This window comes from Lipotes vexillifer, unplaced genomic scaffold (assembly GCF_000442215.2).
Source record: "Lipotes vexillifer unplaced genomic scaffold, Lipotes_vexillifer_v1.1 scaffold613, whole genome shotgun sequence".
Lineage (NCBI taxonomy): Eukaryota > Metazoa > Chordata > Mammalia > Artiodactyla > Lipotidae > Lipotes > Lipotes vexillifer.
Window position 1 is genome coordinate 822,582 of NW_006792345.1, and position 24,554 is coordinate 847,135.

The 24,554-nt window shown below is 43.7% G+C and overlaps 1 protein-coding gene across 2 annotated transcripts in view; it reads right to left on the reverse strand.

The window, feature by feature from the left end:
- GFPT2 (glutamine--fructose-6-phosphate transaminase 2) overlaps window positions 1-24,554 on the reverse strand; it is a 46,504-nt gene that overhangs the window by 10,632 nt on the left and 11,318 nt on the right. For both annotated transcript variants that reach the window (XM_007465515.1, XM_007465514.1), the window contains exons 2-13: window positions 20,247-20,354; window positions 19,268-19,366; window positions 18,644-18,769; window positions 16,144-16,202; window positions 15,421-15,555; window positions 13,039-13,100; window positions 10,377-10,456; window positions 9,822-9,939; window positions 3,089-3,252; window positions 1,333-1,428; window positions 1,155-1,252; window positions 748-868 (exon numbers count right to left, since the gene is read on the reverse strand). In XM_007465515.1, coding sequence (XP_007465577.1) covers window positions 748-868; window positions 1,155-1,252; window positions 1,333-1,428; window positions 3,089-3,252; window positions 9,822-9,939; window positions 10,377-10,456; window positions 13,039-13,100; window positions 15,421-15,555; window positions 16,144-16,202; window positions 18,644-18,769; window positions 19,268-19,366; window positions 20,247-20,354 — 1,266 coding nt within the window. The remainder of the gene's footprint in view (window positions 1-747; window positions 869-1,154; window positions 1,253-1,332; window positions 1,429-3,088; window positions 3,253-9,821; window positions 9,940-10,376; window positions 10,457-13,038; window positions 13,101-15,420; window positions 15,556-16,143; window positions 16,203-18,643; window positions 18,770-19,267; window positions 19,367-20,246; window positions 20,355-24,554) is intronic.

Genomic DNA, 24,554 nt, shown 5'->3' on the forward strand with positions numbered 1-24,554 from the left:
TTCTGAAATATTTATGGATGAAATAACATGATGTCTGAGACTGACTTTAAAATAACCCAGTGAAGGGGAGGGGTTAAAGTAGATATGATAACACAAGGTGGGTGAGTTATTCCATAACATAACTGCTGAGCCTAGGTGCTTCTTTATGCAAGTCTCTCTTTTATAAAAGTTTGGGATTTTCCATAATTCAGTGTTATAAAAATCCTCCTAGAGCTCATGGGGACTCCAAGCATATTGCCATGGATCATCTCCCTGATGCTCCGTCCTGCCTTGAGCTGGAGCAAACACCCAAGCCTAGTGTTAGAATGCCACCCAGGCAGGGTTTCCTGAGCTGAGGGTAGCCTGGGCTCTCTACACCTGAGTAGTGTCTCTCCATGCCTCCCACTGTTGGGTCTTGTGAGCACTGTATGGTGCTGCCCACACAATTCTTGAAGTGACTCTCAACCAGCAGAATTAAACTTTCCTCTGATTTAAACCCAGCACACATTTCTGAGTATCTTGGTGAGTGGTCCCTTAAGTCCTGGACTTGGAACAGCAGGAGGAGGGAGAACCTGGCTGCATGGCCCTCCCCATAAAATGGGACAGTAGCTGATGGCTCTGAGGGTTGAATGACCCTGGGCATGAGAGAGTGTGGCACATGGTCTATGTGCAGAGAACTTCATGGGATGAAGGAGGGAGGGAGCTGCATGGTGTGTCACTGAGAGGACAGAGCCCTGAGATGAACTAGTGAAAACCTGTAACCCTTACCTGACTGGCTTATGAAAAAGCAAACATCATCCCTGAACACAGGTGTGTTCCTGTCCAGAAAATCACTAGCAAGTTCAACCATCACCGGGAGCTCGGTCAGTTCCTCCAAAACTTGCCGCGTCTGAAGCCAACAAGAATGGGGACTAAAGTCAGTCATGAACACCACAGGGACAAAGGCGGCTGGGCTTCTAAGACAGTTTATGAAATGGCACCTCTGCGTCCAGATGAGCAGGGAACTTCAGGCATTCACAGGCCAAACTGCAGGAGAAAGGGCTCCATGCCAGTTCTCATACTGGCTCATGGCACCAAATTTGGAAGGCCAAATGCATGACAGCATTTAAGACTCATCTTGTCCCAGCCAACACTGCCTCCCAGGCACTACCAAGGGCCCAGCATGTTGCACTTACGGCCACAGCAGCATGGTAGCTAGTTCCACAGCCAATCACGATGAGCCGGCGACATCGTCTGATCTCCTTCAAGTGGTCCTTCAAGCCACCCAGAAGCACTGCAGGACACATGCAGTGTGTTAATGCTGACATGACACAGGGATTGTGCATTTGGCCCAGGGCTCGGACGAGGGATTACCTGTGTTGGTCTCAAAATTCACCCGACCTCTCATGGTATTGAAAACTGATTCTGGCTGTTCAAATATCTCCTTCTGCATAAATGCACTGAAGTTACCTGGTCAAACATCAACAGGATGTCAATTTTAATTTTGTTACACTTTCACTGCTTAGCTTTTTTTTTTTTTTTTTTTTTTTGCAGTACGCGGGCCTCTCACTGTTGTGGCCTCTCCCGTTGCGGAGCACAGGCTCCGGACGCGCAGGCTCAGCGGCCATGGCTCATGGGGCCAGCCGCTCCGCGACATGTGGGATCTTCCCGGACCGGGGCACGAAACCGTGTCCCCTGCATCGGCAGGCGGACTCCCAACCACCGTGCCACCAGGGAAGCCCCACTGCTTAGCTTTTAATCAAGGAGAACAGTTGCTATGCAGTTAGTCACAGTGACACATGTAAAGGCTACTGCAGATTACAAAAGGTGTCTCCAGGTATTGTCCCACCTGATACTCATGGTGACAAGCCAGGTAAGGTATGATTATTATCTTCAATGTGCATATCAGACCCTGCAACTTGAGGGAGGGAGGGATGTAAGTAACAAATGCATGGCTGGCCTTCATGGGCCATGCTCCTCTTAGCAAGGCCAGAGGAAAGTAAAATGCTTTACTTCCTAACACCCACCTACTTAGGGAAGTACAAATTAAGCGAGCCTAAGGAAATAGGCAATTTTTTAAAACCAAATACCCTCCTATACACTGTATTAAAACAAAAAACAAAAAATCTTTTTAGCCACATTATTTCTAGGGCTCTGATGTGAATGAAACCGGATGACATCTAAGACCCCTGACAGGTGCTGTTCCTGATGCCTGTCGACAGGTGTCCGCAGACAGGGCGGGAGTGTCCTCTGGGATACACGCACTCATGATGCCAAGCATCACAGTGTCCCTGTCTGCTGCCCTCGGCAGAGAACTTGTAGAAAGAGTACCACGAAGCAAACAGAGCAAGTGAGGAGGGGTTGGGCCATTGCAGATATGGATCAGGGAAGGGCTCTCTGAGGGGGTGACGTTTCAGGGGAGATGATCAAAAGGAGCTGGTACTGTGCAAAGCTGAGTGAGTGCGATGACCCCCAGGGGAGCAAGCACTCCGCCTGTCTGAGTAACAGTGAGGCAGCCAGGGTGGGCAGGGAGGGGCACAGTGGAGAAGGGTTGTGCAAGGTGGGGCCAAGCTGCGTGTGGATGGCTGTGGGCTGTGGCAGGGAGTGTGGGTTTTATGCTAAGAACAGTGGGAAGCCATTGGAGGGCTTTACACAGCATGATAAGAGGCTATGATTCACGTTCTTAAATGTTTACCCAGGCTGCCCTGTGGAGAGGAGGGTGTAGGGAGACAAGTGTGGGTGCAGGAAGATAGGCTCCCCTCACAAGGAGAAAGTAGTCCACAGTCCCCCGTTACTGCAGGCCTCTCATCCAGAGAATAAATGATGCCTGGGGTGTAGGAATGTGTCCCAGAGAATCTATAAAGGGAGGTAGTTGATGGACTGGGGTCAGTTCAAGCAGGGAGACCTGGTGCCGGGACATGGTCAGAAGCCCCTTTGGAGTAGCCAGGCCAGGCGCCCCACATCCCCTGAGTTGTATGAACCACAGACCACCTGCAGCCCCATTCCGGTGCTCACAGCAGGCAGGAAGGCTGTAGTGCCCACCCATGACAGGGCAGAGAGTCTCAGGAGCTCCCGCACAGAGCACCTGCCCCATGAGGCTGCTGCACAGGGACCCTCAGAGGACACCTGCCTTTCATGATTTGCTGCAATTCCATCTGCAAGGTCTGTATGGCTCGAGATGGGTCATCACTAGCCGAACGCTTGACCCGGTGAATAGAGAGTTTCCCATCAGCCACTGCAGCAATGTCATCATCCTCAAGGAAGATGACCCGGTTGGTGTGTTCTATGATAGCGCTGGAGCAAGGAAAATATGTGTGTCAGAGATGGGGCCTGTCCTTGACAGTTACAAGATGTGGGTCCATATCAGTAACACTGAATAGCATTTTAGGATATGGCATATAAACATTGATTCATACCTTCCGCCCCTCCCCTCCCCCCAGAATTATTTTGAAGCCAGTCCCAGACATCAAATCATGTGTAAACCTTTTAGCTTATAGCTCTAAAAGACAAGGATTATTTTTCACCCTACTATAATACCATTATCACATCTAAGAGCAATAGTTTTTCCTTCATATCATCAAGTATCCAGTATGTTCAATTTTCCCCAGTAATCTCATAGATGTCCTTTCATAATTGCTTTCCTCGAATCAGGATACAAACAATGTCACCTTTGGAGAATGCTCAGGAACCAACACATTCTGAATCATAAAGGGAACGAATGAAACATTTATCTTGCCTTTCCAAGTGACCTTTCAGAATAACCACAGTTTATGAAGGCAAGTTTCTCTTTATAGGAGAAATATAGCTAATAAAGAAGGAATGATAGAATTATAATAATCAACTTATGAATTCCTAATCATTAATAGCCCTAATCAAGGTCCATCAGTGGCTACTGAAATGAAGAACTGAAAAGCTAAGAGCAGCTTTATAATGGATGGATAAGGCTCCTGATCTTTGAACCCCCTGATCAATTTTAACAGTACTACAAAAAGACAATGAGACATAGTGCCTCCTGATGGAAGGACACACTACCTATTAAACAGTCTTGACAAAAAAAAAAAAAATCAAACCTGAAGATCAAGCTTCTGGACACCTGTAAACTTCTGTTTGCAGGAAATACGGTGAACAGAAGAACATGGAGGAGGCACTCAACAAAATCCATATAGTGGGAAACTCATTAGGACAGATGACTCCTTTCCTTACACACACACACACACACACACACACACACACACACACACACACAAAGCAAGAAAAAGCAGGGGGACTTAAAAGCAAACTATAAGATCTATCCACTAATGAAATGTGCAGTCACTGTGTTTATTTTTATAGTAGCTTTCTCTGTGTGGAAATAACGATTTTTCCCTTGAGATGGAAACAGAAAGTTTCTTTTAAAAATAAAATTGTTAGAAAAGTTGGTAAATGATAAAGAAAGGTAATCAATAGTACAGGTGGTACATAGATATGGTAAAAACCATGAAGGTGGTACCTGAAGGACCATGGGAGAAAAAACCCCTCATTCTACCAAGTGCTACACCAACATGTGCCCTGTGCAGAAAAATGAGCATTTAAAACTCCTGATGCAAAGTTAAAAAGAGAAATAATCAAGTTCTATGGCTCTAAGAGAGGTGTCTCCAGATCTAGGGAAGAAAGACAAAGAAGGACGGAAAGCCACTACACTGGAAAAAATATTTTAAACAATATACATTCTTTGAATAAAAAGCAGAAAACACAGGCAACAAGAGGAAGAAGTAAAAACAGGCCGATTCAATCTCCAGTAGATAAATGTTACTTGTATTGTCCTTCAGACAGTGCTTAATACGTGTGTTTGTATTCACATGTGTGTATACATCTGCATGTTTAAATATAATTACTGTTTTAATTTACAAAATGGATGGCAGTCATCTTACTGGCCCAGGAATTAGACCTGAGGTGGAATCATCATCCCTGTCTCTTACCAGCCTGTGTCCTCGGGCAACACAGACATGACCCCTCTGAGCCCGTCTCGGGTTCCTCTGCTTTAAACTGGGAGATGACCCCTGTGCCTTCACCAGAGGTTTGTTGTGATTATTAAATGGGATAGTCTTGGTGAAGCCCTCAGCACAGTGTCCAGCCATAAGTGCACAGCAATGCTGGCCACTGTTGTCACGAGAGCTCTATGTGCCTTCATACATGAGACGGTCACCTTTGTCACTCTTATTTTTCAATATATGCTTTTTCATCTACACACAATACATTATAGAATCACTTTATTAAGTTCCAAAAACCTAGACAAACAAAATAATGTCAAGGATTTTAATTATAGCATCGAATTTACAGATTAAGAAGAGTCAATATCTTTAAAAATAATTTTTAATTATTAAATTAACTTTAAACCAATTAACGTTTTCAGAATATTAAGGCTTCCTACCAAGGAATGTGGAATCTCTCCCTTTATTCAAATCTCTTCTTATTTCTCACGGTAAACTTCTGTAGTCTTCTCCAAACAGGTTCTTGGACTATTTTTATTTAAATTTATTTTAAGGGATTAAAACTTTTTTTTCAGCTGTGGTAAATAGATTACTTTTTTAGTTCAACAAAGGTTTGCTGAGAGCCTACTGTGCCAGTCACTTGTGGAGACATGAGGGGGAACAGGGTAGATGTGGTCCCCTACCACCCACCTCACTGTGCTAACAGCCAAGTGGCTACTGCTGGAATGTCGAATTTCTACACCTTTATACTCTGACCAGCCACGAGTATTACTTCTAACAGCCTTTCAGGTGGATTTTTAAAGTATATAATTGTATTGCCTACAAATAATTCTTTAATCTCCTTTCAAGCATTTGTCTTTTTTTTTTTTGAGAAACATCTACCATACTTCATTGAATATAAGGTAACACTGATCTTTTTTTTCTTTTTACATAACAATTTTCAATTTAATCAAATCTCATTTTTATAACTAACTACTTCACAACAAGTTAACATGCTAAGGCAACATCAATAGATGAAAAAAGGTAGTCCCTGGCCCCAAGGAATGTTGCCCAGGAGAAGACAGAGATACGTGAAAAATACAATTACAATACAGTGTAGCGAGTGCAACAATCAGGCATGCAGAAGTGCAAGGGTAGCAAAAAGAAGCATGTGATCACAACACTAAAAAAAAGCCTGCACAAAAGACATAATATGTAAATTGAGTTTTGAAAAATGAAGTGGGTTTCCCAGATGCCCCACAGGGAGAAAGGAATTCTTGGAGGAGGGAAAAGCATAATTCAAGACAGTGAATTGTTCATATAATCCTAGAAGTGAAGTAGGCTATGGCAGGAGAAATGATTGGACACAGGCATCATGAATACTTGTATGTCTGCAGTTTTACCAAGTCCATTCTAAAGGAAACCTTGAGGATCAACTCGGGGGTGGGGGGCCACGGGTGGCGGGGGACAGAACTAGTCATTCCTGCAAGAAACACTGGAACCAGTTTCTACCAGCCCACCAAAAAAACTACTTCAAAGGCAACATGGTATCACAGAAAGGGCTTGTTTTTGTTTGTTTTTAGTTCATTAGGCCTCACTTAAAATTCTGATTCCACAATGCACTTGCTTTGGGATCTTGAACAACACTCATAACCTCTGCAAGTTTCAGTATAGTAAGTTTATGTGATTGCCTTCATCTGTAATATCCCTGTGTTGCAATCTTAATGGAAACTCAAGTTCAGGTCAAAGACAAGTTTGTGTGACTTCTCTGAATTTTTTTTTTTTTAACATCTTTATTGGAGTATAATTGCTTTATAATGGTGTGTTAGTTTCTGCTTTACAACAAAGTGAATCAGTTATATATATACATATGTTCCCATATCTCTTCTCTCTTGCGTCTCCCTCCCTTCCACCTTCCCTATCCCACCCCTCTAGGTGGTCACAAAGCACCGAGCTGACCTCCCTGTGCTATGCGGCTGCTTCCCACTAGCTATCTACCTTACGTTTGGTAGTGTATATATGTCCATGCCACTCTCTCACTTTGTCACAGCTCACCCTTCCCCCTCCCCATATCCTCAGGTCCATTCTCTAGTAGGTCTGTGTCTTTTTTCCCGTCTTACCCCTAGGTTCTTCATGACCTTTTTTTTTTTTCTTAGATACCATATATATGCGTTAGCATACGGTATTTGTTTTTCTCTTTCTGACTTACTTCACTCTGTATGACAGACTCTAGGTCCATCCACCTCACTACAAATAACTCAATTTCGTTTCTTTTTATGGCTGAGTAATATTCCATTGTATATATGTGCCGCATCTTCTTTATCCATTCATCTGTTGATGGACACTTAGGTTGCTTCCATGTCCTGGCTATTGTAAATAGAGCTGCAATGAACATTTTGGTACACGACTCTTTTTGAATTATGGTTTTCTCAGGGTATATGCCCAGTAGTGGGATTGCTGGGTCGTATGGTAATTCTATTTTTAGTTTTTTAAGACACCTCCATACTGTTCTCCATAGTGGCTGTATCAATTTACATTCCCACCAACAGTGCAAGAGTGTTCCCTTTTCGCCACACCCTCTCCAGCATTTATTGTTTCTAGATTTTTTTTTTAACACCTTTATTGGGGTATAATTGCTTTACAATGGTGTGTTAGTTTCTGCTTTATAACAAAGTGAATCAGTTATACATATACATATGTTCCCATATCTCTTCCCTCTTGCGTCTCCCTCCCTCCCACCCTCCCTATCCCACCCCTCTAGGTGGTCACAAAGCACCGAGCTGATCTCCCTGTGCTATGCGGCTGCTTCCCACTAGCTATCTACCTTACGTTTGGTAGTGTATATATGTCCATGCCTCTCTCTCGCTTTGTCACAGCTTACCCTTCCCCCTCCCCATATCCTCAAGTCCATTCTCTAGTAGGTCTGTGTCTTTATTCCTGTCTTACCCCTAGGTTCTTCATGACATTTTTTTTTCTTAAATTCCATATATATGTGTTAGCATACGGTATTTGTCTTTCTCTTTCTGACTTACTTCACTCTGTATGACAGACTCTAGGTCTATCCACCTCATTACAAATAGCTCAATTTCGTTTCTTTTTATGGCTGAGTAATATTCCATTGTATATATGTGCCACATCTTCTTTATCCATTCATCCGATGATGGGCACTTAGGTTGTTTCCATCTCCGGGCTATTGTAAATAGAGCTGCAATGAACATTTTGGTACATGACTCTTTTTGAATTATGGTTTTCTCAGGGTATATGCCCAGTAGTGGGATTGCTGGGTCATATGGTAGTTCTATTTGTAGTTTTTTAAGGAACCTCCATACTGTTCTCCATAGTGGCTGTACCAATTCACATTCCCACCAGCAGTGCAAGAGTGTTCCCTTTTCTCCACACCCTCTCCAGCATTTATTGTTTCTAGATTTTTTGATGATGGCCATTCTGACTGGTGTGAGATGATATCTCATTGTAGTTTTGATTTGCATTTCTCTAATGATTAATGATGTTGAGCATTCTTTCATGTGTTTGTTGGCAGTCTGTATATCTTCTTTGGAGAAATGTCTATTTAGGTCTTCTGCCCATTTTTGGATTGGGTTGTTTATTTTTTTGTTATTGAGCTGCATGAGCTGCCTGTAAATTTTAGAGATTAATCCTTTGTCAGTTGATTCATTTGCAAATATTTTCTCCCATTCTGAGGGCTGTCTTTTGGTCTTGTTTATGGTTTCCTTTGCTGTGCAAAAGCTTTTAAGTTTCATTAGGTCCCGTTTGTTTATTTTTGTTTTTATTTCCATTTCTCTAGGAGGTGGGTCAAAAAGGATCTTGCTGTGATTTATGTCAGAGAGTGGTAACATTGATCTTAAGATCATGATTATTTTATATACTTCTAAGAAGTATATAAAAACTGTAGCAAATTATAATTGCCAGATGCCACTTACAGATGCTAAAATCTATAGAACAATTGCATGTCTTAGAATCACTGAAATAATATTAGCTTCTCATTGAAATGGTGCCCTAAGGAACACAGTTTGGGAAATGCTGACCTTTCTTATCAGCATTAAGTACAATGCTGGCTGTGGGCTGAAATATGCCTTGCAGCCTGGGCTGTAGGTTCCCGTTACTTCATGTGTCCCAGGAGACCTCACCTGGTGTCCTCCCTCCTTCACAGCAAGGCCTTACCAGAGGCTGATGGGAAAGAGGCATAATAAAGGTTTGGATAAAGGAGGTAGTAATGGTGGTGTTTATGGTGATTTTCTATTTCAACTAGCAGGAAAGTGTTTTGGTCTTTTCTAAGTGTATGTGTGTGTATACATTTTTTGTACTAAAATGGGCATGAAGCCTACTTTCTCAAATTTCAGAATTACTGTTTGGTGTATTGACGAGAACATGGACTTCGGACCAAAACCCTCAATCTTGGCTCTGTCTTTTATGAATGGTCAGACTCTGGCAAAGGCAGACAAGGTTCGGGAAGGACCAAAGGTCTGGAGACACTTGCCCCATCTAAAGGGAGCAGACTTTGAATGGCCCCAAAGAGGGCTGGGGGAGAGCAGTCTGGTGTGCTCAGATCTGCTGGTTTTTTAGAAAAGCTAGAAATTCAGATTTTTATGGGAAATTTCCCAGTTTTAAAATGTTGGCAACTAATTCATTTATTCTGTACAGGCCCAAAACATTGTGTAGATCAGTAGACCTTGCCTTTGGCCACCAGGGCTGCTGATGACAGCCATGTAAAAAGTGCTCACTGGGCAAGGATTCCCTCAGGAGGGCCACCGAGAGCTGAAATCTGCCATCACTGCTTCGCCTTGCTGACCCTTGAGAAAACAGCTCAAACGGGGGAGTAAGTAAGAAATGGGGGTGTTTAGCCAGTCATTCTTGATTACATAATCCCAGGAAAAAAAGGAAACAAGGTGTAGCTACCTTGCATCAGAAGCAAAGAAGAATTCCACTGCTTTATCGCCTACAGCATGAAGGCAGGTCGAGCTGTCCAGCCTCTTCATCCTTGTTTTACAGATATTCTTCACATTCTCAATATTGCCTAGCAAATGAAGGAAAGGATCACAAATCTCATTAGACTATTTTCTTGGAAAAACACGAAGAAGCCAATTTCCCCTTTGAATATGTGTGGGAGAAATGTGCAATTTTTAGCTTTGGCTGCATCAGCCAAATTGTGTAAAAGATCCCCAAATAGTAAGAGCACTGAATCGGCTATTAACAAAACAAACCAAATCAACACTCCAATCAGGGCACAGGTGCCTTTATATAACAGAACCACAGCAGCAGCTCCCTCAACTTGGGTCTGTGCTTGAAAATATCCACAAGAAAAAGCTTATGAAAAAATGGAGCCAAGTCCCAGTTGCATGAAAACCTTTCAGACCTGGCCCTAGCAGAGTGAAGGAAGGCATCCTGCCTCTGAGGGGAGCTGCTGGCACCAGAACAGTGCTGCACTGTTCAAGTCCTTCTCAAGAAACTTACGTGTCCTGTATAAGATGGGGATCTGTTCTGTGGAGAGTTTATATTTGCTCCTCACTCCAATGAGTAGGGGGCTGCCTCTCCTGTAGGGACAAGAGGGAATCGAGTTACCCATTGCATTGACACCCTGGGCCTGGCTGGATGTCCTCTGAGCACTGAAGAGAGGGTCCCCGCATCTAGCCCTCTCCCCAGTACAAAGTGCTCCCAAGACATCCCAAAGTTTGTCCCAGAAGTTATAGAGCCACTAATTATAGACAATTTAGAAAAGTAAAGCTTTACTGCTTCTTCACACTATCTTCTTCTGCAAACTAGTAATAACATGATAATAGATTTTAAAAGGAGTTTCAAAATTTGATAGGGGGCCTCCCTGGTGGCGCAGTGGTTGAGAGTCCGCCTGCTGATGCGGGGGATACGGGTTCGTGCCCCGGTCCGGGAGGATCCCACATGCCGCGGAGCGGCTGGGCCCGTGAGCCATGGGCGCTGAGCTTGCGCATCCGGCAACGGGAGAGGCCACGACAGTGAGAGGCCCACATATCGCAAAAAAAAAAAAAAAAAAAAAAAAAAGAAAAAAAGAAAAATTTGATAGGGACCAACTGTCATTTTATAATTCTCTGATTTGAAAGACTTAAATTCCAAATGGTAAATTAGTTCCTGTCCCAGAAAAAAATAAAATCATAATATATTACATAATTTCCTGCCTAGATACTATGACAGTCTGGTCCACAGGTGCATTCTCAATGGCTCCCCAGTGCCTTCACAATGAAACCTGCAACGACAGGGCAACCTAGATCCTGCAGAGCTGGGCCTCTGCCCACCTCCCCACTCCCCACCAGCTCTCGAGTTTCACAGGGCAGTGTCCCTACAATCTTGTTCGCTCTTGTCACCCATGCCTGGCACACAAAAGGTGTCAGTGAGCACACACTGAGACTAGAAGAGCCTCAAGTCCCACCAGTGCCCCTCCCCATCACCATCCTGGCCTAACTGCAGATCCTTAAAGCGTCACAATCACTCTGGGCTCCTTGTCTTTGCTCACGCTGGTTTCTCTGCCTGCCTTCCCCAGGCTGACACCTGCTTCCCCTTAGGCCCCCCGTGCACTGCCTCCCAACCCCCATCACAGAGCATCACCATCTTCTGCCCTGCTCTGTCCTCCTGCGCAACTGTCCAGTCCTTAAGGCAGGAGTCCCCAACCCCCGGGCCACAGTATCGATCTGTGGCCTGTTAGGAACCAGGCCACACAGCAGGAGGTGAGTGGTGGGTGGGCAAGTGAGCGAAGCTTCATCTATATTTAGAGCCGCTCCCCACCGCTCGCATTACTGCCTGAGCTCTGCCTCCTGTCAGATCAGCAGTGGCATTAGATTCTTATAGGAGCGCAAACCCTACTATGAACTGCGCATGCGAGGGATCTAGGTTGCCCACTCCTTATGAGAATCTAATGCCTGATGATCTGAGGTGGAGCTGAGGCAGTGATGCTAGCGCTGGGGAGTGGCTGCAAATACAGATTATCATTAGCAGAGAGGTTTGACTGCACAGAGACTGTAATAAATCAACTGCTTGCAGACTCATATCAAAATCCTATTGGTCACACAGAAACGAAGACCCAACACAGCCATAAATTAATTAATTAATTAAAAAAAACAAAACAAAACAAAAATACCCTATTGGTGAGTGGCAAGCGAAAACAAGCTCAGGGCTCCCACTGATTCTGCATTATGGTGAGTTGTATAATTATTTCATTATATATTACAATGTAATAATAATAGAAATAAAATGCACAATAAATGTAATGTGCTTGAATCATCCCGAAACCATCCCCCCTGCCACTGGTCCATGTAAAAACTGTCTTCCATGAAACTGGTCCCTGGTGCCAAAAATTTTGGGGACTGCTACCTTAAGGGTAGGACCAGGTTGGGTGTCACTAGGTCCCCAGGGCTCAGTACACAGTAAATGCTCAACAAATATTAGTTGGATGGATGGATAGGTAGATGGGTAGATAGATGGTCAGATTGATTGATGGATGGACAGATGGATAGACAGATGGACAGATAAATGGGTAGATAGACAAATGGACAGATGGGTGGATAATCCACCCATCTGAATATAAAATTATAAGATGGCACTCACATGCCCACTTGTGTGAATGCACACATTGCTGGGGGCCACAGGGCTCTAACAGAAGGACATGTGGGCTGACCCAGGCCCTCTCAGCTGATTCCTGGATCACACCTGGCATGAAGGTGATGAAGCTTGAGCTCTTGGCCTTCAAGGCCTCTTCTTTACTGGGTTCAAATCAACATTCAGTTTTGTTCCTAATTTCATGTTCATAATTTTGTATGCTTTTTCTAAAGGGAATCTCTGAAGTTGACCTGAAACCTGGACCTGCCCTTGCTATACAACTTTATTTTTAGTTTGAATTTGTTGTCAATTTCTAAAAAAAAGCCTAGAGATTTCAAATAAAAATCCAACTTTCTAGTTTCTCTTTAAAAAAATCAGAAGCTCCAGCCATAGAGATGGTGGGGTACATTCTCTGTGGCTAAGCCACAGTTGTCCCTTAGATAGAGTGAGCACCTTCTGTTTTGCCAGAGGCCCTACTTCTCCCTTGTGCCTCAAGCTAAGTGATTTTATTTTATTTATTTGTTACTGGAAATGTCAATGCGTTCTGCCTCACCTTGTGGCCACGGCTTCTCCGGGGTAGTGGATGCTCTTGAAAACCAATGCAAATGCGCCTTCCTGAAAAGACGGGAAAGGAGAGTGAGGAACAACTTACTCTGGCTAAGCTAGGTGGCTGCAGCTCAGCCCACTACCCCAGACAGCTCTCCCTGGGAGCCTCTTCACTGCAGGCAGTCCTGGGGTCACTCACTCAGGGTGCTGAATGTAGGACAGCTTGCGCAGGGTGATGTCAGGAGGGGAAAGTGAAACAGGCGGTACCACAATCAAGTATCAAAGGCCAGAACTTGTGGATTTCATTGTAAGCAATATAAACCTCCCTGTCCAGGCCCACAAGGAACAGTTCCCAGCTCTGTGATGACCTGGGTGGACTGCTGCAGTTAGAACCTCAGGAAATGAGAACCGTAGCCAGGGGTCCTGCCCTGGGCCTCAGGGATGGTACCTACTCAGGGAGCAATTGTGAGGATTAGAGGGGCTAATCCACGACCTAAGTTTAGCTCAACACACATTAGTGCCTGGGTTCAAATCATGGCTCCACCCCTTAACTGGGCAATCACTGCAGCCTTCTTTGTGTCTCATGGTGAATGGAAATGAGAATAGTCCTACCTTGTATGGCTTCTGTGAGCTAATGCATTTTAAATGCTTAGAACAGTGCCTGACATATAGAGACACATCAGAAGTATGAGTTGTTACAATTATTTCTATGGCAATGACTGCCATTTGTGCTCTGTGCCTCAGCTTGTTGGTTTGTGCAAACCAGAGTTAGAATATAGTTCTCCTAACTCAAGACTCCAAATGCTCTTCCTATTTAAAAGTTCAATGCAAAATTCTCTCCTACATTCTGACCATCCTGTACTAATTATGACCCTCCTTGACTTTATGTACAGCCAGCTATAAATCTGGATTTACAAGGTTTGGAAACCTAGGCAGACCTCATGGCCTCATGCTATGGCCAGTTTGCCAACTCAGTAACACAATCAGAGAGACCCCAGGGCCAGCATCTCCAGGTCCCTAAGGGCCTTTCAAACTGCCCAAAATGAAGGGGCTTTAGACAGAACCTGAGGAGCCTGACATTCACCCTGCTGGTTTTGTCAGCAATGAAGTAGGACTAAATAGAAAACTCTTCCCGTTCTCTGCCAAAAAGAGCCCTGTGTTGCTTCAGATAAATCACTGAAGTTTAAAAGTGCCATCACTGAGAGACATTTCCAAACTTTAAAATTACAAATGGAAAAGAGGAAGTACTATGCGGCAAAACTATATTGGTTTACTGTACATTAGTTATGGGACAGGCTTTTATTTATAAATATGTCCTCTAAATTAAGGTCCCCCAAAATGGGAGTCATAGGGTAAAGGGTTTGGCTTACTTTTAGAAAAAGACTGAAAACACCAAAGGGTCATACATTTTAAACCACAGTGTTGTACCCAAAGCAGCCTCTGACCCCAGATGTTCTAGATTCTCAACCCTGAGCACTGCCTCCAAGCTGTCTCCAAGCTGTCTCCAAGCTGTCTCCATCTCAGGGGAGTTATTGGACAGCTTCGATGCTCAGAAGGATGGATTCTAGTAAAGTCTGGAGCCCTCTCCTCCTCCCTCCACCGTCCCATGGAGGGCCTGGGTCTGCTCTACCTCCTTCTCCATGGAGGTGTCTCTCTTGGACAATCCCTCCAACATGTGCCTCTTTGCAGGGGTCTTGTTCCATGGGTCCAGCCCTCTGGGACATCACCAATCTCTTTCTCCCACCTGGATCATTCATTTCAGCACACAGACATGATCTGATATCTCCTACCACAAAAATACAATCCTGCCTCAGAACTGCAACCCTCTCCCTTTACTGGGCCATTTCTTTGCACCCTTCCTCTTCTACAACCAAACTTCTCAAAAGTCTACACCTGCTGTCTTTATTTCCTCTTCCTTCCTTCCAACTCCACTCAGTAAGGACTTGTGGGCATTTCTCCCACATGACGAATAACTGCTTTACTGAAACAGGAGGAAAGACTTCAATTCTAAGTCTCCAACATCAGTTAAATTCATCTTGGGTATGCATGCACACAAGTCAACAATGCACACAAGTTAACCGATAAGATGACAACATGAACTGCCGCAATCAAGGTCCCTTGTGCAACACACCATTGGTAGAAGCCATAGATCAGAAGGCCTATCACCATTTCAGAGATGTTAAAATGAAGCAAAGCAGTTTCTATTTGATGTTTACTACCAAAACCTCAGAACTTCTCCCAGTTCTACAAGGATGTAACATTTTAAGGCCAGGCACTGTAGATGAGCCATCTTTAATCCTCAGGTACTTGGTGCAAGCTTGCCTAATAAATGTTTATAAAAACTGAAGGAATGAAGGGATGATTTAGGTAAGTGAGACTTGTAACTCACCAACTGCTGAATGACTCTCTCGACCAGTGTTGAAAATGTAATGTCCTCAGTTTCTCTGTTGTCGAACACATATTTAATCAGCTTGGCGATGGTCTCTGTATCTGTTTCTGACTCAAACTCATAACCTTTGCTTTCCTGGAATATTTGGTTGGACAGAGTGTCAGATAATGTTTGTTGTGCAATGCTGGCCTGGCCAGCTCCCTCTCCTTCCTTATGACTTGTCCTTGGAGTGACTTAAGGCAAGAACAAGGAAAACAGGGAAGGGATGAGAAATGTTTGCCTGAATCCCAAAGCCTAACAGAGCTGAGTCATTGTAGTCTTCCCTGAGATCACCCCGCCTCAGAAGCTTGTCCTTGCCATTAATCTGGACATTGCAGAATAACAGCAATCAAAATGATCAAATACATCGAGTCAAATCCACCCACCTCCCAACCAATACCACAACCTCTTCATACTTGAAACTCTCGCCGCCTGCCTTCCCACCCCACATTCCATTTGGTGTATGAGTCAGTATGTTATTCAGTGCAGATACTTTAATAAAAAGAAGTTCATGTTCTTTTGATTCTGCTCTGACTCTGCAACGGCCTTTGAGGTAAATGAGAATGCCCTGCTCTCTCCTCCAGCAAGATTTGGGGAGGAGCCTGAGCTGGGGATGAGCTTTGTGTCTAATGTGGGGATGTGGCCAAGAGTGGACTTAGATGTTACCCAGGGGAAGTATCTTACCAGAAATTTCCTCAGGTCTTTGTAATTTGTAATGATCCCATTATGGATGACCACGAATTCTGGAAGAAAAGTTTAGCCAAGAGAGAAATGCTATGAAGAAATGAAGTTCAAGTCAGATGTGAAGAAAGACAATTTGACAGCTTGCAACCTACAAACTCTGCTCATACAGACACTTGTGTTAAGCAAACTGCATTTACAGAGATTAGAGCTGACATCTGCCATGACTGCAATTTAAACCCGAGGAAATAACACATTTCTCTTTTGATAAAAAGCATCCACCAACCTGGCCACGCACTGAGCTCTGACTTGTGGCCTACAGTAGCATGAAATAGGCTTTGGTATTTATGTCAAAAGGGATGATTAACCCTTCATTATCTATTAACTGTCTTCACAACCATCCAGTTCTCCATTGTTTTCATATCTATTGTGACTTTGTTTCTTCACATTATTTTCTTAACCCTGTCACATTTTCTTTCATCTCAGCCTATTGTCTTAACTTCTCATCATTAATTTGTTTTGTAGAATCTGTGTTTTCTTTGTGAAAACTTCTTTGTGTAATTTTCATATGCAGTGTAGTTGCTGGGTATAAGTCTTCCTAAAAAGCATGCTCTGAGCTTCCCTGGTGGCACAGTGGTTAAGAGTCTGCCTGGCGATGCAGGGGATGCGGGTTCGTGCCCCGGTCCAGGAAGATCCCACATGCCGCGGAGCGGCTGGGCCCGTAGGCCATGGCTGCTGGGCCTGCGCGTCCGGAGCCTGTGCTCCGCAGCAGGAGGGGCTACAACGGTGAGAGGCCCGCGTGCCGAAGAAAAAAAGTATGCTCTTCAGATATCACTGATAAGTCGTTAGAGAAATTTTACAAATCTTTTCTTATTTCCCATGTTGTTTTATTTTCAATTACTCATCCTGAGTCACGGCAGGCATTTCCAAATTTGGGTGTGGGGGCAATCTCCTTGGAGCCTAGCTGCTTTGGGGACATAGAACCATTGTCTGTAGTGAAGCGGGGGTTCACCCTATCATCTCAGTGGGCAGGAGGCTGAGGTTGAGGTGGCGACATTTCAGGGCACATGGTCTCAGTACAGTGTGTTACCTCAGCCAACACTGTTGCTCCAGGGACCAGCCTCTGCATCTGGCTTGGGGTTTGGCTGGATGTATATCCTAGGTCCTCAGCACCATGGGGTCTATTGTCCCCCTCCTGAGTGTAGGGTGTCTGCCCCTGTAGTGGGGCGTCTCATGGCTCAGGGCATGGACCAGATGCAAGGAATGGTCCCCAGCAAAGAAACCTCACTACCCAAGTCTTTGACCATGTAGGTGTATGTATAGCCTGGTCCCTGTGCTATCTCTGGCTGCTCCAATGAGAGAGGTGCATGGGGCCCTCCTGTTCTCTCCGGGAGGCTTTCCTTTCCAAACTGGGCAGGGTGAGCTGCCTCCAGGCACTGCAGTGTCCACAGGGGCAAAGGACACTGACCAGGGAGGTGCTGCTCTCTCCTGTGGCCTGACTTCCAAGACAATTAATGGCAGTGAGGCTTGTCAAGTGTTTAGCTAATAGTAAATACCCTACAACTACTCTTACGTGTCTGATCCCTACTCTAATATGAGGCTTGGCAAGAACCTGCATTATGCCACATTCTAGAGTCAGCTTGGGGTGGAGGACCCCAGCTGACTCCAGAAATCATTCTCTCCACCAGACACCCTTTTGCATCATGCCCAGGTGTGGGTCATGGGGGCTTCTGACCTGACCAGGCCCAACCCAGAGTGGAGACCCACTAGAAGGCCCAGTCTCCATCTCATATGCCCATGTGTCCTACTGCCAGAGGCCCTGACACCCCTGGGTGCTGGCCACAGAGTCCCTGAGAGCTTCCAGTGGGAGCTCCAGACCTACCAGTCCTTCCCCCATGAGAGGAGACTGGGACATCATTTAAGAGAACCATCACATAAAGAATTGTCCTGGGGGCTCAGGCAAGTGATGCGGACCCATGAGCTGGGGCTGACATGGTGAGGGGGGAATTGGGAGAACTGGGTGGCCCTCGTTACAGGGACCAGGATTGGAGCAGGCACCTCAGATGTTAAACCAGATCAGCACAGCCACCTGCCCTGGCTCAGGACCACTCTCTTCAGGGGCAGGGATGGGTATAGCTGGATGAGGAAGGAACCCCAATCTTTCCTCAAGTGCCCAGCCCTCTGGAACACTCTGGTCCCTAAGTGAGGAACAGTGCCCAGGCCTTCAACCCTTTACACCACCGAGTCCCACTCAGGCTGGGTCCCCAGAGCCAAAGGCATTCATGGGAAGTGCCACTGTTTTCCTGTGGATGCCTGCGGGGTCAGCACTATCCAGGGGCCAGGTTGAATTTGCCTCCTTTCTAGGGCCCAGTGCCAACAGTTTGGATACTCGGGGAAGACAGGGAGGCTGAGAAGCCAGTTGGTGGTGGGTGTGGATCAACCCTGGCACAGGTCAGGGCCAGGCACAACCACTAGGACAGGGAAGCAAGGCTATACTACATACCGTTGCCTTTGTCTGAGCGCTGTGGGTGGCTGTTGACAGCATTGGGGACCCCGTGGGTGGCCCAGCGTGTGTGGGCAATGCCAAAGTGGGTCTCAAACTCCACTTTTAAGTCCATGCTGTCCTGTTCTAGATGAAGGAAAAATAAGTTTGCCGCACTTTAAGCATTGACATGGTACTGTTACATGAGGTGACTTCATTACATGAAGACACATCAGCTACACCAAAAGTACATCCCACCATCAACCACAAAGGCCCCATTCTGGAGAATTCTGCCAGACCCTTGCTTTAATTAGTACTTATCAGTAACCTAACTCACTTAACTGAAATAAACTTACTTTAAAAAGAAAATTACAGGTCCCAACCATAAATGGAAAAGCAGTATCATTTGCCAGAAACATTAAAATACGTAAGTACTAAATATTGAAAAAAAAATTCTCAGCACACCATCACCTGAAATAAACCATCTCACCCTCTGGGAAACAGTTTTGCAACATGGACTTAACTCTCCTATTTTTCCATGCTTAGGTAGGTTAATATTTTTAGTCTCCAATGCTGTTGGAATTAAAGATTTTAAAGTGACCCAGGCTGTGATTATTACTCTGATTTGGCATGTCTTTCACATACTGTAAAGTTCTTCATCAAGAGCCTTGACATTTCCTCTTTTCTTGACTAGCTGGATATGTCTTTCTTTGACTTCGTTATTATTTCCATCGATTGCCACACCTGTAACATAAACATGATTTTTTGTACTGGAATTTAAGTTTTGTCTCCCACGCTTCATTACAGGGAATGACCCTGGGTGAGGGCTATACAGAACTGTGGATTTATTAGTTCTTGTTCCCCAGGCTTGCTGCCCAGAACAGAACTAGACAGTGTTAGGATATTGACTTGGAAAGAGGAGGCTGTGACTGTGACAGTGCTAACCAGCAATCAGGGAACATGTGCCTGGAACCCAGGCTGTGGCTGCCTCACCCCGGCTTCTAACCAGGGTAATTCTCGGAGTTTGCCTGCGGGAGAGGTGCCACCACGTCTGCCACCAAAGGCAGTGGGCTCATTTAAGGACATTTGTGCACTTTGCATTCTGCTACTTTAGCTGGTGCTTCCATTGCACTAGTGTTCCTGCAATCTTTCATCTGACTTGCTTTCTATTAAGAATTTATAGGAATATATAATTATCTGGCTCTCCTTTTTCTCCTAAAGCTGCTTAATTAAAAATGGGAAACAGACTAAATATCTACCTGTTATGTGGATGAAGGAGTAAACTCTGAGATAGGCATCCAGTGGAGGACTGTGCAGCCACTTAGAAAGATTATGTTAGGAAGTGTTTACAATAATGGAAAAAAACAAGGTAAGTGAAAGAAGAAGAATACAAAATTACAGAATTGCATAATTATAATTAGATAAAACAATAAATATCTGCACGACACCTCTACCGTCCCCAGACCCCAGACGGCCACAGGAGGGACACAGATATTGATGGGGGGGTGCTTTTGATGGATATTTTTTTTACCCTTGTTTTTTCTTTCTACTTTTCTATAGAAATTTTCAAATTTCTTTAATGAACAAGCATTATGTTTATATGGCAGCAGCCTGCAGAGCCTACCTGCTGAGTCATAGCCTCTATACTCAAGCCGCTGCAGTCCCTTGATGAGGGTTTCAAAAATCTCCTTCCTTGTCCGGGGGACTCTGTAGTTCATGTAGGCGAAGATTCCTGTTAAAAGAGGGAAAACCATATGTTTACAAAACACTTGGTTCATGTTTAGAAGAAAACACTTCTGGGGAAACAGATACCAGTGGAGGCGCATCACTGAAGGGCTTCCAGGCTGCCTGCAGAGGAAGGTGTGGCCTTCCCCAGACATAATGGAAGAAGAGCAGAACTCCCTTCCTGCTTCTAGAAGGACATTGTATGCAGCCCTCCTGCAGTGACAAAAGGACTCACAAAGCATGTGAAGAACACACTCACACACCATGACCTTGCAATTCCACTGTGGAGAATTTCTCCTATGGACATACTCCCAGAAGATGCCTTTCATTGTGGCAACGTTTATAATAGAAAAGATCAGCAAAACAAAGCAACCACCTAGGGCCATCTGGAAGTCCCCACTATGTGGACTCCTTGGTTTGCACAGAAGGAGGTCACCCCAGGCTCCTGCGACAGGTAGGAACAGGGGCTGGGGCCTTTGTTCCACTTTCCACTTGGCCCTACTGCTTGGAGCATTACCATCAATAAGCACTACTTATTGCTTATTCTATGCAAGCATAAAATCATCTCTTGGCCTCATACAGAATCCTTATCTTCAAGGGAGGCCCACCAGCCTAGAAGATTTTGTTTGGCTTTATTTTCTGCGTTCATATATTAAAATAATATTTTCCCAAATAGGAAGAAACAGTCATCATGTTGGTTCTTTCCAAACTCCTCCACTTCCCTGCTTGAGACTACAGACACTTGGTCTGTCTCTATCCTGCTCTGTGAGTGTCCCATCCCATTACCCCTCTGTCCTTTTGCCCTACACAGGAAAACCTTCCCTTCTCAAAGTTCAGCTCCAACCCCACCTCCCAGGGCAGGCTTGTCCAGGCCCTGGCCAGAAGCGTTCACCTGCTCTTACATCCTGAGACATCTACATCTCCTGACAAGGTCAAAGGCGTCTTGGCACATGGTCCTTGTTCAATAAATGTATGTGGATAGAATGACCATGAATCTGTATTAAGCAGGGAAGCAACAGTATGGATCGTGAAAAGGGACTCATCTTATTGAGAACTCACTATATGCCAGGCGCTGGGCTAAGCATTGCTACACAGGTATCAATCAAAGCTCGAAGCACTCTTAGAGGTTGAACCTGCCATTACCCTCCCCTTACCTTCTGGAACTGGGCCAGAGTCAGGAGTGGAACCAAAGAGACCTGATTTTAGGACTTAAATGATCCTAACCTCTGGGCAGCACTGCCTCGGGGATGAATAGGGTTAAAAGAAGGTTTATTTCCTCAATTTTAATTTTTAAATTTTATTATTTTTAAATGTTCTCAACATTTTTCTGGGATGACAGAAAGGTCTGAGCAAAATTTAAAAATTTCCAGATACCTGTACCTGCACCCCCATGTTCACTGCAGCATTATTTACAATAGCCAAGACATGGAAACAACTTAAGTGTCCATTGACAGATGAATGGATAAAGTAGCTATGGAATATATATGTAGTATTATTTTTATTAATTAATTAATTTTATTTATTTATTTTTGGCTGCATTGGGTCTTTGTTGATGTGTGAGGGCTTTCTCTAGTTGCAGCAAGTGGGGGCTACTCTTGGTTGCGGGCTTCTCATTGCAGTGGCTTCTCTTGTTGCGGAGCACGGGCTCTAGGCGCACAGGCTTCAGTAGTTGTGGCACGTGGGCTCTAGAGTGCAGGCTCAGTAGTTGTGGCACATGTGGCACATGGCACAGCATGTGGGATCTTCCTGGACCAGGGCTCAAACCCATGTGCCCTGCATTGGCAGGCAGATTCTTAACCACTGAGCCACCAGGGAAGCCCTATATATGTAATATTAATGGAATATCATCTAGCCATAAAAAAGGAGGAAATCCTGACATTTGTGACAACATGGATGAATCTTGAGGGCAATATGCTAAGTGAAATAAGTCAGACAGAGAAAAACAAATACTGTATGATCTCACTTTTATATAGAATCTAACCAAAAAACTAACTCATAGATAAATCAGATTGGTGGTTGCCAGAGATGGGGGATGAGAGGTGAGGGAATTAGGTGAAGGTGGTCAAAAGGTACAAACTTCCAGTTATAAGATAAATTCTGGTGATGTAATGTACAGCTTGTTGGCTATAGTTAATATTCTATTGTATATTTGAAAGTTGCTAAGAGAGTAGATATTAAAAGTTCTCATCACAGTGAAAAACTTTTAACTATGTGAGGTGATGAATGTTAACTAATCTTATTGGGGTAATCATTTTGCAATATGTATATACATATACACATACATATGTAACATATACCAATACATATATATATACACAAATCATTATGTTGTATTTCTTAAACTTATACAATGTTATACATCAATTATATCTCAATAAAACTGGGAAAAATATTTGCCAGATATAAACCTTGGAGAGGGCAACCTGCCTGCACATAACTAAGGGATGATCATGATTAAACAGCAAACCACATGTCATATCTCTGTAATATCTGTAATGTCTCTAGATTATATTCAAGTCTATATAGTAGTTTTGAATGAATGATTAATCTAAATGATTTAAACTAAATGATTAAAGTAAATATTATATTCCTAAGCAGTAAGTAGGGTCACATCATAGAAATTTAACTTGCTAAAATTAATCTAGACACAGTCAAAAAAAGGGCGATGAAATTATACAGTGCTAAAAATTATATTTTGCATTCTTAGGTACTGTATGCTACTGTACACAGGATATATTTGCACACGAGTATTAAGGGGCAGGGTTTATATTTAAAAACACGCACACTGTGGTTTCTGAGCAGTTACAGACGTTTTCTTTTAAAAATGGCCAAGGATAATTTTGGCAGTCAGCTATTTTTGTCTTCTAGGTCAGGTGAGAAGCGCTTCCCCAGCTCAGCATCTGTGCTTCAAGAGCTCACAATTTACCCTATGCTTCAAACCTAAACACTTCTGGTCAGAGGATGTATTTTTGTCACCTTACATATATATAAAAAAAAAGACAGCTACTTTTTAATGTAAATTTTTAACAGCTTCAATGGGATAATATTATCCCATTTAAAGTGTACAATGCAATGATTTTTAAGTATATTCACAGAGTTGTGTAGCCATCACCATAATCTATGCTTAGGTAAAACTTTCTATAACATTAATTTTTCTGCAAAAAACTCAGGAAGTTCCCTGGAGGGATATGGTCAAATTCCAGTCAATGTAAAGAGCACATAGCTATGGGAGACGGCTATATGAAGGATGGAGCAACTCAAAAACCATTTTTGTAGTCTTTTAAACTGCAAAACTCTTCTGGCACCTTGGGAATTATTCTAGAATTATACCTGCACCCTCACAAAGGGGAGTTAACAGGTATTGCAGATGACACAAAGGCCCATACACCAACTCTTGTTTTTTTTTTTGGTAGGGGGGCTGGGTGGAGACAATGTATATTTCCAAAAGTCAAATTATTGTCTATTTTTCTCCCATAAGCATGGAATAAAAGATATATATTTTTTATTCTATTTTGTTCAGTGGCTTTGTCTTCTTTGTTGGCTTTATGCCTTAAAAAAATAATACATAGTTTCATATACAATCTACTGTGTTCTCCAACTTCTTTTTATTTATTTGTTTGGCCAGAATTCATCCTCTTATTCATTCTTTTGAAAATATCTAGAGCCTTTTTCCTACATGGCATTCACTCTGTTAGGTCTTACAAATATCAAGGAAAATAAAACATACATGATCCTTATAGTCAGAATGAGAGGTGGTCATCAAACAAATATATGCATAAATTGTTTTAAATGTTTTGAAAGGAAAACCACCAACTCTTTCAAATCCGAAATTCTTTTACAAGAGCGCTGTATGTTTGCTGATTCTCCCCTGCAATTAATTCCCCATCCTCCGGGCCAAACTTCACTTCTGTGTTTATTTTTTTATTATTTATTTATTTATTTTTTACATCTTTATTGGAGTATAATTGCTTTACAATGGTGTGTTAGTTTCTGCTTTATAACAAAGTGAATCAGTTATACATATACATATGTTCCCATATCTCTTCCCTCTTGCGTCTCCCTCCCTCCCACCCTCCCTATCCCACCCCTCCAGGCGGTCACAAAGCACCGAGCTGTGCTATGCGGTTGATTCCCACTAGCTATCTATCTTACATTTGGTAGTGTATATATGTTCATGCCTCTCTCTCGCTTTGTCCCAGCTTACCCT